Genomic DNA, 16,551 nt, shown 5'->3' with positions numbered 1-16,551 from the left:
TGAGCAACAGAGAAAGCCTACCTGGTGTAAGGGGGAAAAGGATCTTCAGGACCTGCTTGCGGGCTTTGTGGCCTGGGAAGGCTGGGCCTTTGAAGACCAACTGCCTGTGGCCAGATTCCATGGCTCTCATCCAGGGCATGGGGTGCTTGCCCAGCACAAGGCAAAGGGGCTGTCAGAGGACCAATGCCTGCCTTGCCTGAAGGCCACAGCTTGATTATGTCCTTGCTGCAGTAATTGTAGATAAATAATAAAGTGGCCATTAGTTAATCCCAACTCTTGGTGTCTGCCTCTTTATTTATGACTGGGGGTGGGGCAAAGCTGGATCCAATATGACCCCAAGACTTTTAACAGTCAAAAGACACCTCCATCAAGAGTGGGAGGAACAATGTCCTTCAAGACCTGCTCCTTCCCAACCAGTGCTTTTCTTTTCAGTGTTTCGTTTCAATTTGTTATCCTTCAGCCAGTTAACCAGAACTGTAAATAAGCCAGCTACGAGGCTAGCCCAGTGTTTGTTTCAGGTCACAAGAAAAAGGGAAAGAATCTCTGCATATGATCTCTGCTGTCACACAATGGCCAGCATAGTTGCTATGCTTTGCTGTAGATTCAGAAAGTCTAGAGCTACTTGTTAATGTATTTGTAGTAAATACCTTTACCCTTGGGAGCTTTAATGCCATAAAAACTTTAGGGGTTGATGTTAGCTGCTCATCTTGCATTGGGTGATACTTTGACATTTTCTGGAGCAGCTACCCTTAGATAAGTCAAGCAGGGGTTGAGGGGCAAGGCTTTCATACAGCTGTAATCTCCTTGCAGGGATTTCAAAGTGCAGTTTCAAAGCTGCATTCTGTGAAAATTCTTCCAATTGCCACATATATACAATGGAACAGGAGTCCTTCTGGGTAAAGAGTTGAGCAGACACCTCTTTAAATGCAGAACCGCATTTTACATGCAATCATTTATAAAATGGTTTGAATAGAATTTTAGCAACAGTGCACAAGTGAGAGATATTAAACATTCTCCCTGTCTGCAGCTTGTTATAATCTCCCCATGGATTTCTCCCATCTGGACTGATCTCAGAACCCAGATGAAGGGAGTTATAACCAAGGTCAGAAATCAGGTTAGCAACTGGACTCCATCAGACACCCCCTGATGTACAATTAAGACAGACCCGCATCTAAGGATCTGACACTGTCATGTCTAGTTTGGCCCTCAGACAATCAAAAGTCAGAAAGCAACCCACCTTGCTGCTATTGTGGCCACATTTTCCATCCAGGCCATGATCTGTCCTCCAAATGTGTTTCCCTGATGATTGGCATGTGGAGGCAGAATTAGTTCCACACTCTCCACTCTGGTCTTTTCAGCAGGCACCACAGTGTTGCACTCTCTGTTCTTGCCCTCTATCAAACAACCACAGTGTTTTTTATCAGCAAGATGTATGAAAACGTACAAACATCTCAGGATGAAAACTTGTACAAGCACAAAGGACTACTAAGCTTAGAAATTTCCTAGCCCACTTCTCTTGCATTTGCTGGAAATCTAAGTGGTTTGGCACAGGAGAAGTCAGGATCTGCTATAGGCAGTATTAAACAGTGCCGTTGTATCAAGCATACAGGAGACATGGAGCATCAGCATTTGTGGTAAAACATAATGTGCTCAAATAAATACAATAGCAGGGCAGGTGTTGGGGAACAGGGAGCCAGCAATACCACGTCCTTAACACCATGCCTCTCAAGCAATCTATTATGATAGCAGCAGAATGATAAATAATGTAGCAGAAACATATAAAATAGCATAAAAACAAGCAACTCAATTTCCTAGTAACAGCAATATAGACAGATGATAGATGATGGAGAGAGAGAGAGATCCATAAGGTCAAGAGGACAGAAGTGAAGAAGGACAAGGAGGTGAAATCATTCCTCCTTTCTTTCCTAGAAGCACAGGTTCACTGAGGACAGGAGTCCATTTCATCCCCTTGTCCTTCTCACTCTAGCTTCTCCAACCTCCTGGCTAGTCATCCACATGGATCCTACAACCTCAGGAATGACCCTTCTGGAGGGTGGGACTACAAGAAAGAACAGACAAATATGGGAGAACTCTGTGCACCTTCTGCAAATGGAAGGTTGGATACATGCCCATGTGCCTGGCTCATGATGAACACATGCACGGTTCTGTGCTCTAGATAAATGCTGAGGACAATACTGTCTGGATGGAAGATTATGAGGCACCAGTCCAATGTTAGCAGCTGTACAGAGTTTGAATATATACAATGTAATATATATATACAACTTGTATAGGTGCGGTGTGTTATACCTACATAAATATTTCATAGAATCATAGAGTTAGAAGGAACTCCAGAGTCATCTAGCCCAACCCCCTGCACAATGCAGTAAATTCAAAAGTACCTCCCACACACACTGAATGACACCTGCTCCATGCCCAGAAGTCTCCTTCTAGCATGGTTGTGCTGTAAAGTGCATACATATGAATTTTATCTTTCTGTGTAAAGAAAGTATTAAGAATTTTAATAAAAACATGTGTCTAATATTTGCTCATATCTTGTGGCTCTCAAACATCTGACATTTATTCTATGTGGCTCTTACATTAAGCAAGTTCGGCCACCCCTGTCCTAGATCCTTCTCACATATACTACTGCCAAACCAAGTCTCCCCATCCCATAATTATGCATTGGATTTTTCCTACCTAAATGCAGAACTTTACATGTATCCTCATTAACATTCATATAATTTGTTTTATCCCCGTTTTCCAGCCTGTTAAGATTATCCTGCATCCTGACTCTGTCTTCTACATATTTGCTACTCCTCCCAATTTAGTATAATCTGCAGATTTAATAAGAATTCCCGCTATTCCTTTCTTAGAGAGCCCTGTGGTGCAGAGTGGTAAAGCTGCAGTACTGCAATCGGAGCCCTCTGCTCATGACCTGAGTTCGATTCCAGTGGAAGCTGGTTCAGGTAGCTGGCTCGAGGTTGACTCAGCCTTCCATCCTTCCGAGGTCGGTAAAATGAGTACCCAGTTTGCTGGGGGGAAAGTGTAACGACCGGGGAAGGCAATGGCAAACCACCCCGTAAAAAGCTCTGCTGTGAAAACATGAAAGCAGCGTCACCCCAGAGTCGAAAACGACTGGTGCTTGCACAGGGGACCTTTCCCTTCCTTTTCCTATTCCTTCATTCAAATCATTTATAAAGTTACCAACCAAAACAGGTCTCAGGACAGATCCTTGAGGCATGCCAGTTGTCATTCCTATCCAAGAGGATGAAGAACCATTAACAAGGACTCTTTGGGTGTGATCTGTCAACCAGTTTGTCACGGCTGGGGCCGGGTCAGGCAAAGTCCAGGGGCAGTCCGAGGTCTGTAGCCAGTAAGCAGGAGGGTCCGAGGCGCCAAATCCGAATCACTGTACAAATATCGCACGTCCGAGGTCCAGAAGCCGAGGTCAGGGAGTCCAGAAGTCACAAGCCAAAGTCAGGGAGTCCAGAAACCAAAGTCAAGCCAGAGTGGCTGCTAGAACGTCAGGGAGATGACTAGTTGCTTCCACAAAGCCTCCTCCCCAAGCCTACAGCTATATAGCCCTCTGCTGGCTGTTGCCCATTTGGGCTAATTGCTGGCTCAGGGAGGCAGCCAGGATCCTGTTACAACTCAAGCATCCTTGCTCTTAGAAGGGCCAGAATCCTCTCAAAACTCAGGGAGCGTCTTGCTTGTGAGCGTGCCGCCCTCCTCCGATCCCTGAGGTCCTGACGGAGGCGGTCACGCACACGCGCTACCCGAGAGGGCGAGGCAGGGGGGCTGGGATCTTCTCCAGCAGGAGGCAGGGGCACTGGTGCAGGTGGCAGGGGCACAGTTTCTTCTGCAGGCTCAACTTCCTCTGCAGGGTCCCCAGCACCCATGACACTATCCCCCCCCAGGGCCCCCCTCCGTCGAGGGGCCTGGGAGGTCGGGGTGGTCATTGTGGAACCGTTGCACCAAGTCCGGGGCATGAAGATTGTCCACGGGCTCCCAAGACCGGTCCTCTGGGCCGTATCCCTCCCAGTCCACAAGGTACTGGAGGCTTCCACGATGGTACCGGGAGTCCAGGATCTGGCGCACCTCGTATTCTTCTTCATCATCCACCAACACTGGTGGTGGTGGCGGTGGGCAAGGAGGCCGAGCTGGGTCAGGGAGTGCAGCTGGAACAAGGAGGGAGCGATGAAACACGGGGTGAATGCGGAGGTGGGGTGGCAACTGGAGCCTGAAGGTGACGGGGTTTATTTGTTCTATGACGGGGTAGGGTCCAATGAACCGCTTATCCAGCTTGTGAGACCGACCAGGCCGGCGCAGGTAGCGAGTTGAGAGCCACACCTGATCCCCTGGCTAGATCGGGGGGCCTTCTTGCCTCTTCCGGTCCGCAGCCAGTTTGTAGGCTTCCTTGGCCCGCTGTAGCTGCTCTCAGAGCAAGTCTTGGCTGGCGCGGAGTTCTTGCAGGTAGGCATCGACGGCGGGGACATTCGTGGGTGGCAGGATCGCCGGGAAGAACCGAGGGTAGTACCCGTAGGTTGCAGCAAACGGGGTCATTTGGGTGGAGGAATGGACCGCGTTGTTGTATGCAAACTCAGCTAGAGGCAACAGAGTGGTCCAGTCATCCTGCTGGTAGCAGGTGTAACAGCGGAGATATTGCTCTAGCGTGGCATTGGTGCGCTCTGTCTGACCATCTGTCTGTGGGTGGTAGGCTGAGGACAGGTGCACTCGAGTCTCCAGGCTGGAATGGAGGGCTTGCCAGAACCGAGAGGAGAACTGGGGGCCCCGGTCTGAGATCAGGTGGGCTGGGAGTCCGTGCAGATGAAAGATGTGTTGCAGGTAGAGCTGGGCTGTCTCCTGAGCTGTGGGAAGTTTCGGGCACAGAATGAAGTGGGCCATCTTGGTAAATAGGTCGACGACCACCAAGATGCAAGTCTGACCCTTGGATTGTGGAAGTTCCGTAATGAAGTCCATCGAGATGGTATCCCAGGGTCCTGAGGGTGTGGGCAAGGGCTGTAACAACCCCGAGGGTTTGGCCGGGACGTCTTTGGCCCATCGGCAGACGTCACAGGAGCTGACATAATGGGCAACATCGGAGCGAACTCGTGGCCACCAGAATTCTCGCGTCAGCAAGTGGGTGGTCTTATGCTGTCCAAAGTGCCCGGCGGGTAACGAGTCGTGGGTCAGGCGTAGCACTTCTGCCCGCAAGGGCCCGGGCGGGACATAGAGGCGTTTGCGGTGTAGCAAGAGGCCGCCTCGAGTCGTGAACTCGCCTGCCGAGTCATCTTGGAATGCCTGGAGGTGTTGCTGGACCCAGGGATCGTTGGCCTGGCTAGCACGAATGTCCTCCACGAGTGTGGGTGAAGTGGAGGTGGCTGCAAACACTGAGGGTGGCAGGATGGGAGCAGCGGGTGCGGTCTCAGTTGAAGCAGGGGCGTATTCCGGTTTCCGGGACAGCGCGTCTGCTTTCCGGTTCTGGGTATGGGGGATGTCGGAGATCCGGAAGTCAAAGCGGGAGAAGAAGAGGGACCACCAGATCTGGCGCTGGTTGAGACGGCGGGTGGTCTGGAGGTGCTCTAAGTTCTGGTGGTCAGTGAGCACTTGAACAGGGTGGCGAGCCCCTTCGAGGTAATGCCTCCAAACCTCAAAAGCCGCCTTGATCGCGAGCAATTCCCTCTCCCAGATGGTATAGTTCCTCTCCGCAGCAGTAAGCTGGCGCGAGTAATAGGCGCAGGGCTGGAGTGGCTGAGACGGCCCCTCGCGCTGGGACAGCACTGCTCCCAGGGCCACGTTGGAGGCATCAGCTTCCACCGTAAAGGGAAGCTGGGGGTCAGTGTATCTCAGGAGTGGCCCGGTGGCAAAGCAGGTCTTCAGGGTGGAGAAGGCGTTATCGGCCTCTGGGGACCAGCGGAAGGGTTCTTTGGGGCGGAGTAGTTGAGTCAGGGGTGTTGTCAGGGATGCATAGGCCAGGATGAATTGCCGATAGTAGTTGGTAAAACCAAGGAATCGCTGCAGGTCTTTGCGATTCTGAGGAGCCTGCCAGGTCAGGACCGCTTCCACTTTTTTTGGGTCCATGAGGATCCCCTGCAATGACACAATGTGACCGAGGAACTCGACAGAGCGCAGGTCGAAGTCGCACTTCTCCAGCTTGGCGTAGAGGCCATGGGGTTGTAGGCGCTGCAGGACCTAGCGGACGTGCTCGCCGTGCTGGGCAGGATCGAGGGAGTAAATTAGGAGGTCATCTAGGTATATGATTGCGAAGCGGTCGAGCAGGTCCCGGAAGATGTCATTCATGAACCTCTGGAAGACAGCAGGGGCGTTGGTCAATCCGAAGGGCATCACCAGGTACTCGTACTGCCCGTATCGGGTCCCAAATGTGGTCTTCCACTCGTCTCCGGGCCGTATGCGCACCAAATTGTACGCTCCACGGAGGTCCAGCTTGGTGTAGATTTGGGCCCCCTTTAAGTGATTCAAGAGTTCAGGGATCAGTGGTAGAGGGTACCGGTCGCGGATGGTGATCTTGTTCAGGGCCCGGTAATCATTGCACAGCCAGAGCTCCCCACTTTTCTTCTTCACGAAGAAGACTGGAGCAGACAGGGGAGAGGTCGAGGGTCGGATGAATCCGCGTTTCAGGTTCTTGTCCAGGAAGTCTCTTAGAGCTGCCAACTCAGGCTTCGACATAGGGTACAGACGCCCCACCGGGAGTGGTGACCCAGGTACCAAGTCATAGGGCCGGTGAGGGGGAAGCTGATCCGCTCCTGTCTCTTCGAAGACATCGGCGAAATCCGCATACTTCTGAGGGAGCTGAGGACCACCACTCGGGATGCCGGCTGCTAGAGTGGTGGGGGGAGTCAGATGAGGACATGGGTCTCGGAAACATAGTTCCTGCTGGGCCCAGTCCACGATGGGGTTGTGCAGCTGCAGCCAGGAAAGGCCCAGAATCAGCGGGAAGCGAGGCAAGCGGGCGACATTAAACTGCAGCTGTTCTTGGTGCTGCTGGACGTGGAAGGTGATGGGGCAGGTCTCCTGGGTGACGGGCCCAGAACAGAGGAGGCGCCCGTCAATAGCCTCCACCAGCGTCGCAATCTCTTTTGTCTGCACCGGGATCTGGTGCTGCTTTACGAAGGCGGCATCTATGAAACAGTGGGCCGCTCCCGAGTCCAGCATGGCATACACGAATAGCCAGCGTTCGTCAGGCAGATGGAGTTTGACTGTTAGCAGGAACGGCCCCGGCGTATCAGCCCGCTGTTCGGAGGACCCAGCTAGTCGCCCCAGGCTGGGGGGTCCACTTACGCCTGGGGCTGACCTTTTGGCGGCGGTGGCAGCGAAGGTCCGGGTATCCAATGCTTAGCAGGGCAGCCAGAGGCATAGTGGCCTGCCGTGCCGCAGTAGAGGCACAGATTCTGCGTGCGGCGTCTGGTCTTTTCCTCTGGGGTCAGGCGGGGTCGAGCAGCTCCAAGCCGCATAGGCTCATCCTCGGTGCTGGTACTAGCTGGGGATGGGCGAGGAGCCGAGTGGCACGGCGCAGGGAGCTGGCACCCTCTGGTCTTGGCTGGGCGGCGATTTTCCAGGCGGCCATCGATGCGGAGGCAGAGGGTGATAAGTTCTTGGAGCGTGGGTGGTTGCTCTACCCTGGCCAGTTCATCCAGGACTTCCTCTGCCAACCCCTCGGTAAACTGGTCCATCTGGGCAGCCTCATTCCACGCCAAGTCTTGGACCAGGAGCTTGAATTCGGTGGCATATTGAGCCACCAAGGAGTTGCCTTGTTTCAGCGCCCTGATCTTCCGGTTGGCTGTGGCTGCTTGGACTGGGTTTGAGAAGGCGGCAGACAGGTGGCCCTCAAACCCCTGGTAATCAGTCAGTAGGGGAGAGGACGCAACCAGCAACGGTGTGGCCCATTTGGCCGCCTGCCCCTTTAACAGACTGATGATGAAACACACCTTTGTTTTGTCATCGAGGAAGTCCCGTGCTCTCAGTTCGAAATACAGCCGACATTGTGCTAGGAAAGCAGAAAATTCTTCCATGGCACCCCCAAATCTGTCAGGTGGGGGAACTGGGCACTTGGCTGGAGCACTGGCCGCAGGTTGTTGCTGCAAGTGCACCACTGCCTGCGTTAGCTGCTGTACCTGGGCTTGGAGCGCAGCCAGTAGTCCTGTGGTTTCACTTGCTTCAGCATCCATCCTGTGGAGTGGGTGTTTGTTGGTGGAAGCAATCTGTCACGGCTGGGGCTGGGTCAGGCAAAGTCCAGGGGCAGTCCGAGGTCTGTAGCCAGTAAGCAGGAGGGTCCGAGGCGCCAAATCCGAATCACTGTACAAGTATCGCAGGTCCGAGGTCCAGAAGCTGAGGTCAGGGAGTCCAGAAGTCACAAGCCAAAGTCAGGGAGTCCAGAAACCAAAGTCAAGCCAGAGTGGCTCCTAGAACGTCAGGGAGATGACTAGTTGCTTCCACAAAGCCTCCTCCCAAAGCCTACAGCTATATAGCCCTCTGCTGGCTGTTGCCCATTTGGGCTAATTGCTGGCTCAGAGAGGCAGCCAGGATCCTGTTACAACTCAAGCATCCTTGCTCTTAGAAGGGCCAGAATCCTCTCAAAACTCAGGGCTCAGGGAGCATCTTGCTTGTGAGCGTGCCGCCCTCCTCCGATCCCTGAGGTCCTAATGGAGGCGGTCACGCACATGCGCCACCCGAGAGGGCGAGGCAGGGGGGCTGGGATCTTCTCCAGCAGGAGGCAGGGGCACTGGTGCAGGTGGCAGGGGCACAGTTTCTTCTGCAGGCTCAACTTCCTCTGCAGGGTCCCCAGCACCCATGACACAGTTACAGATCCACCTAACAGTAATAAGATCCAGACCACATTTTACCAATTTGTCAACAAGAATATTATGTGGAACCTTATCAAAAGCCTTAATAAAACCAAGATAAACTACGTCTACAGCATTCAACTGATCCAGCAAGGTAATAACTTCCTTAACAAACAGAGATAAGGTTAGTCTGACATGACTTGTTCTTGAGAAACCCATGCTGGCTCTTAGCAATTACAGCCGTTTTTTCTAAATACTCAAGAACTGACTGTTCGCTGATTTGTTCTAAAACTCTTCCCAGTATAAATGTCAATCTGATGGGTCGGTAGTTATGTGGATCCTCCTTTTCCCCCTTCTTGATGATGGGGACAATATTTCTTGCTTCCAATCTTCTGACACCTCACCTGTTCTCCAAGAATTTTCAAAAACAATGACAGAGGCTCAAAAATTACATTCACAAGTTCTTTTAGTACCCTTGGATGCAGCTCATCTGGCCCTGAGAACTTAGCTTAATTTAAAGAAACTAGATGTTTATGTACTACACCTATGCCAGTCCTAGGCTGCAACACCCTTTCCTCATCATGTGTTGTGTTTCTGCCATGTTGAGTGCCTTTTCCCTCACAAGAGAGGACTGAGGAAAAATAGGAATTGAACAGAAAAATTGAGGAAAAGTAGGAATTAAATTTCATTCCCTGTTTAGTCATGGGAACCCTGCCATTAAATAGACTATTGTGTACTTCAGATGTTCAGATACAGAGGTAAACTGTCTTCTGGATGTACTACAGTTGTCTATTCCTATTTGATACTCATTAACTATTTGATACTCATTGATACTCATTCAGCCCAAGCTGAATCAATGTACTGAACAACCTCCACCTTTAAACAAAAGTACCACAAAAGAGCCTCTGGGTTACTCTACCAGATTGCACAGGGCTGTTAGTGAGAAGGTCTTTGATTGTGTCTGTGTGGGCCAGTCGCATCCGGCGGCGTTCAGCAGCAATGCTGTACTCAATCTTTTCCTCCTCCGTTTGAGGAACCAGGGGCTTTAACTTGATCTAAGCACGAGGAAAGAAAGCATTCAATATATCTGTTAGTTTTTGCCAGTTGGGCGAATCCAGAACTGACCTTCCCTCCCTCTGGTTCAAATGAAAGTTCTTCAGTGTCTACACTGCTGTTGATCATATAATGTAAAAACTTCAGGACTTAACTGCATGATTACCCAAAGCAATCCCCAACCACATTTTCTGCATTGCAGTTTTTGTGCAGATATACTTTTCCTCTGCCAGTACAATTCTAGCAGAAGCACAAGACATAAACTGTTCTGGCATGAAACACTACACAATACATGGAATACAATACATGAACACTTTGGGGTGAAAACAGAGAAACTCTTACAGAGGTGTAAGCAAAGGTAGAAAGGCTCAATGCCTATTTTGCCTCAGACCAAGTCCAGAGTAGCAGTTGCTCCACCCCTGGGGCTTCTGCTTTCCCTGGATCAAGCAATCAGTTCCCCACCAGTTGCTGCATGGTCGCATTTTGACCCATGGCTTCCACCAATTTCCTCCACATCTTCTTGATCTCTAAAAACCAAGATCAGGAAGATGTGGGGGAATCTGGAGGAAGCCCCAGGACAAAATGAGACTGCATAACAATTGGTGTAGAATTGATCATTTGATCCAGGGAAAGCAGACGCCCAGAGGTGGAGCAACTGCTACTGAGGAATCAATATCACTCTTGGGATCACTGCTGTGCAAGATTCAGATAAGAACATAAGAGAAGCCATGTTAGATCACGCCAATGGCCCGTCCAGTCCAACACTCTGTGTCACATAGTGGCAAAATTTATACACACACACACACACACACACACACACACTGTGGCTAATAGCCACTGATGGACCTCTGCTCCATATTTTTATCTAAACCCCTCTTGAAGCTGGCTATGCTTGTGGCCGCCACCACCTCCTGTGGCAGTGAATTCCACAAGTTAATCACCCTTTGGGTGAAGAAGTACTTCCGTTTATCCGTTTTAACCTGTCTGCTCAGCAATTTCATCGAATGCCCACGAGTTCTTGTATTGTGAGAAAGGGAGAAAAGTACTTCTTTCTCTACTTTCTCCATCCCATGCATTATCTTGTAAACCTCTATCATGTCACCGCGCAGTCGACGTTTCTCCAAGCTAAAGAGTCCCAAGCGTTTCAACCTTTCTTCATAGGGAAAGTGTTCCAGCCCTTTAATCATTATAGTTGCCCTTCTCTGGACTTTCTCCAATGCTATAATATCCTTTTTGAGGTACGGCGACCAGAACTGAAGACAGTACTCCAAATGAGACAGCACGATTGATTTATACAGGGGCATTATGATACTGGCTGATTTGTTTTCAATTCCCTTCCTAATAATTCCCAGCATGGCGTTGGCCTTTTTTATTGCAAACGCACACTGTCTTGACATTTTCAGTGAGTTATCTACCATGACCCCAAGATCTCTCTCTTGGTCAGTCTCTGCCAGTTCACATCCCATCAACTTGTATTTGTAGCTGGGATTCTTGGCCCCAATGTGCATTACTTTGCACTTGGCCACATTGAACTGCATCTGCCACATCGACGCCCGCTCACCCAGCCTCAACAGATCCCTTTGGAGTTCCTCACAATCCTCTCTGGTTCCCACCACCCTGAACAATTTAGTGTCATCTGCAAACTTGGCCACTTCACTGCTCACTCCCAACTCTAAATCATTTATGAACAAGTTAAAGAGCATGGGACCCAGTACCGAGTCCTGCGGCACCCCACTGCTTACCATCTTCCACTGCGAAGACTACCCATTTATACTCACTCTCTGCTTCCTATTACTCAGCCAGTTTTTGATCCACAAGAAGACCTGTCCTTTTACTCCATGGCCGTTTTCGCACTAGCGTTTACTCCGGCGTAGCACCCCATTTACCTCCGGATCTTTTCCTGGTTTTCGCACCTGTTGCTCCGGCGCTGCGTCTTGCTCCGGTGCTGCAGGGGTTTCACGCCGGAGTATCTAGATCCACCTCCTTCCGGAGTTTTTGAAAACCTCCGGATCCACACCGGATCCACTCCTCGGAGTTTGCTGTGGGAAATCCATCCACGCTGGATCGACTGCTTTGTGGGCGTCACCCTCTCCCTTTCCGTCCTCCCACCCCATCCACCCCCTTGGCCAATCATCAGCCGTTCGCGGCGCTTCCCAAAAGTGCCCGCACGGCCATTTTTTTTTAAACTTCATCTTTCTTGCGTAATAGCGATATTTCGAAATTAACAAATAGAAAAAAAAACCCTCCTGAAGCGGCGGGTATGTGAGGTTGCGTTTCCGCTGTTGCGTTATTTCGCAACTTCGAAATTGCATTATACATTATACATTGTTGGGGGGGGGGGGAAATCTAGTGCCGGTGTGGGCCAAAGCGTTCATGTGTGTGTGTTTTAAAAAGGCAATGCCTCCCTCAGCTGTGCCACCAGCATTTCTGGACCTGCACAAAATCGCCATGTATAAAATGGGAAGTTGGAGTCCTGCATTCTCCTCCCTGGCTACATTCCGCTCGGTTAGAAAACAGACGCGAGCTCGCTCTTCACACGCGCCACAGAAGGGGAAGGAGAGAATGGGGCGGGGGGGGAGCTCTGGCAGCAGGAGTCAGTCAGGTCCCCGTTGCAGCTGCAAGTGCCAGCCGGGGAGGGGGAAGAGCGCGGAGGAAATGCCAGCTTCGCCACCCGAGAGGGATCGAGGCTGGGAAGGGAAGAAGCTGCCACACACACACACACAAAAACCCCTCCATTTCTCTCTCTTCGTTATTGTGATATTTCGCAACTCCGGAAAATAGACGCAAGGTCGCTCTTCACACACGCCACAGAAGGGGAAGGAGAGAATGGGGCGGGGGGGGGAGCTCTGGCAGCAGGAGTCAGTCAGGTCCCTGTTGCGGCTGCAAGCGCCAGCCGGGGAGGGGGAAGAGCGCGGAGGAAATCCCAGCTTCACCACCCGGGAGGGAGCGAGGCTGGGAAAGGAAGAAGCTGCCACATACACACACACACACACACACACAACTCTGGAATTTGTGTTGGGGGGGGGAATCTAGTGCTGGGATTCTCCACTGTGAATGCTTCTGTTAATACATAAAGGGCTGTGGAGAATACTACAGCTGCAGCCACTCCATAAGCAGAAGCGGCACACGTGATGCGGTTTACGTTGTTACGTTGTTACGCAATTAGACTTGCGCTTAAAAAAAAAATGATTGACAGGGCATCGAACTCAAGTCGATGCTAGTGCAAACGATTTGAGCCGGGGCTTCATGGAAAGCGACTCCACTAAAGAGGCAATGTGCGAAAACGAGGAAAATGATCCGGACATAATTGCGCCGAGGAATAAGGGGAGCAAACGCTAAGTGCGAAAACGACCCATGACTCTCAAGCTTTCTAAGGAGCCTTTGATGAGGAACTTTATCAAAAGCTTTCTGGAAGTCAAGGTAAACAACATCTATCGGGTCTCCTTTGTCCACATGTTTGTTCACCCCCTCAAAGAAATGTAACAGATTAGTGAGGCAAGATCTTCCCTTACAGAACCCATGCTGAGTCTTCCTTAATAACCCGTGTTCATCAATGTGCCTACTCATTCTGTCCTTGATAATGCTTTCTACCAACTTTCCCGGTATTGAAGTCAGACTGACTGGCCTGTAATTTCCCGGATCTCCTCTGGAACCCTTTTTAAAGATGGGAGTGACATTTGCTACCTTTCAGTCCTCTGGAACAGAGGCAGATTTCAATGAAAGATTACAGATTTTTGTTAGAAGATCCACGAGTTCAACTTTGAGTTCTTTCAGAACTCTCGGATGTATGCCATCCGGACCCGGTGACATTAGTTTTTAATTTGTCCATCAGTTGTAGGACCTCCTCTTTTGTCACCTCAATCTGACTCAGGTCTTTCAACAACCCTTCCAAAATTAGTGGTTCTGGGGTGGGCAAAAAGTTTTCATCTCCCACAGTGAAGACGGAGGCAAAAAATTCATTCAGCTTCTCAGCCATTTCCCTATCCTCCTTCAGTAATACTTTTATCCCATGGTCATCCAAGGGCCCCAACTGCCTCCCTGGCTGGTTTCCTACTTCTTTGAAGAAATTTTTATTGTTGGTCTTTATGTTTTTTGCAATATGCTCCTCATAGTCCCTTTTTGCCTGCCTGATCACAGTCTTGCATTTGATTTGCCACAGCCTGTGTTCCCTTTTACTAATCTCACTTGGACTGGTTTTCCACCGCTTAAAGGAGTCCTTCTTACCTTTTACAGCTTCCATTACTTTGTTTGTTAACCATGCAGGCCTTTTCTTATGCCTGTTTGTGCCTTTCCTAACTTGTAGTATGTATTTTATCTGAGCTTCTAGGATTATAGATTTAAATAGTCTCCAAGCTTCCCCAAGGGTTTTGACCGTATTTACCTTTCCTTTCAGTTTCCTCCTCACATGCCTCCTCATCTCAGTGAATTTACCCCTTCTAAAGTTAAATGTGGTTGTGGTGGTCTTTTTGGGCAACTCCCTATTTATACAAACGGTGAAATCAATAACATTATGGTCACTGCTCCCAAGTGGCGCAATCACTTTTACATCTCTCACCAAGTCTTGGGCATTACTTAGGACCAAATCCAGGATCGCCCCACCCCTGGTAGGTTCTGAGACCATCTGCTCCATAGCACAGTCATTGAGAGCATCAAGAAACTCAACCTCTTTCTCTTGACCAGAACACATATTGACCCAATCAATCTGCGGGTAGTTAAAATTACCTATTACGACACAGTTTTTACGTTTAGCCACTATCTTTAAGCCTTCCATCATATTATAATCATCCTCTCTCTTTTGATTTGGTGGGCGATAACAAACTCCCATAGTTAAATTTCCTTTTGGGCCCTCTATTTCAACCCAAAGCATTTCTAGAAGGGAATCTAATTCTCTGACCTCAGTCTTACTGGACCGCATATCTTCTCTGACATACAGAGCCACCCCACCTCCAACCCTTCCCTCCCTATCCTTCCGATATTACTTATATCCAGGAATCACCGTGTCCCACTGATTCTCCTCATTCCACCAAGTTTCTGAAATTCCCACAATGTCTATGTTTTCTCCCAACACTAAACATTCCAATTCACCAATTTTACTTCGAACACTTCTAGCATTTGCATACAAACATCTATAATTTCCCAGGCAATCTAGGCCCGCCAGCTTCCTCCTGCCACCTCGAGACTCTGGCAGACAGTCCATACTGTTTGTCACCATCACAGTGGACAACTCTGATCCGTTACCTGGTAGAAAAATAGCAGCCAATCCTTCAGCTCTTTGAGACGAGTCCTTCTGAACCAGAGACATTTCATCTCCTGTCGGCTTTCTTCCAAGATTTAGTTTAAAAACTGCTCTGCCACCTTTTTGATTTTAAGCGCCAGCAGCCTGGTTCCATCTGGGGACATGTGGAGACCATCTCTTTTATACAGCTCCCGCTTGTTCCAGAAAGCATCCCAGTGCCTAACAAACTTAAACCCTTCCTCCTTACACCATCGTCTCATCTACACATTGAGACTTCTAATTTGTGCCTGTCTCTCCTGCCCTGCACGTGGAACAGGTAGCACTTCTGAGAAGGCTACCTTGGAGGTCCTGGCCTTAAGTCTCCCGCCTAGCAGCCTAAAGTTTTCCTCCAGGACCTCACGACTGCATTTCCCCACATAGTTGGTGCCAACATGCACCACGACCACAGGCTCCTCCCCAGCACTGTCTATCAGCCTATCTACTACACGCGTAATGTCCGCTACCTTCGCACCAGGCAGGCAAGTCACCATATGGTCAGTACGTGGTTTCGCCACCCAGCTGTCTACTTGCCTAAGGATCAAATCACCAACTACCAACCCCCCCTCCCCCTGCCCAGGGATGGTTCCTTGGCGCAAAAGGATTCCCGCTCACCAACCAAAGAAGAGGGCGCATTCCCCTTATCCTCACGCTCTTTGGCAGCAACGGGGCTGCTATGTTCTGAGCGGGGCTCATCTAATAATAATAATAATAATAATAAATTTTATTTCTATCCCGCCCTCCCCACCTTAGCGGGCTCAGGGCGGCTAACAGCATATTACAAAACATACAGTGATATTATAAAAACATTTAAATCCAACAATATACAGTCCTCTTTAAATGCAGTACAGTCCTCTTTAAATGCTGTTTGTTTAAGTGGCTCCCCTTCTGGAGGGTCAACTTACCTTATTGGGAGAACAAGGAAATCAGGGATCTGGGTTCCCGGTCCTTAGGGAGCCCCGAGGCGAAGAGCCACAGGCCAAGAGCCCTTTAGCTCTCGCCCTTCGGCTCGCACCTTTGGCAAGCCGCAGCTTAAAATGCAAAGAGGGTGGAGCAGAGGCACTCCTCAGCAATCAGCAGCAATCACTCTCAATCTCTTTCTCCTTTAGCCCACTCAACCAAACAAAGAGCAGTTCCCCAGCTATCACAACTCAGAATTTTAGGCAGCCCCAGAAACCTCAGAATGAAGTCTTTCAAAACTCAGAAATTCTCAGCAACTTCTCCAGCTGTCTCAGCTATCAGAGCTGCTCTGCTCTGTTCTGCTCCTCTCAGATCTCTGTGAGATGTGCTCAGCCTTTCGCAAGGCGCAGCTTAAAATGCAAACAGGGTGGAGCAGAGGCACTCCTAAGCAATCAGCAGCAATCACTCTCAATCTCTTTCACTTTTAGCCCACTCAACCAAACAAAGAGAAAGAGATTTGCAGGT

The 16,551-nt window shown here is 49.9% G+C and overlaps 1 protein-coding gene across 1 annotated transcript in view; it reads right to left on the bottom strand.

Annotated features, from left to right (window-relative positions):
* ACOT11 (acyl-CoA thioesterase 11) overlaps nt 1-16,551 on the bottom strand; it is a 273,640-nt gene that overhangs the window by 19,695 nt on the left and 237,394 nt on the right. Inside the window, exons 7-8 of the mRNA XM_060231869.1 lie at nt 9,721-9,856; nt 1,238-1,394 (exon numbers count right to left, since the gene is read on the bottom strand). Of these exons, the coding sequence (XP_060087852.1) occupies nt 1,238-1,394; nt 9,721-9,856 (293 nt within the window). The remainder of the gene's footprint in view (nt 1-1,237; nt 1,395-9,720; nt 9,857-16,551) is intronic.

Source organism: Heteronotia binoei, chromosome 2 (assembly GCF_032191835.1).
Source record: "Heteronotia binoei isolate CCM8104 ecotype False Entrance Well chromosome 2, APGP_CSIRO_Hbin_v1, whole genome shotgun sequence".
Taxonomy (NCBI): Eukaryota; Metazoa; Chordata; class Lepidosauria; order Squamata; family Gekkonidae; genus Heteronotia; species Heteronotia binoei.
The sequence above is the reverse complement of the archived record's forward strand: the minus strand, read 5'-3'. Positions and strand labels throughout refer to the sequence as shown.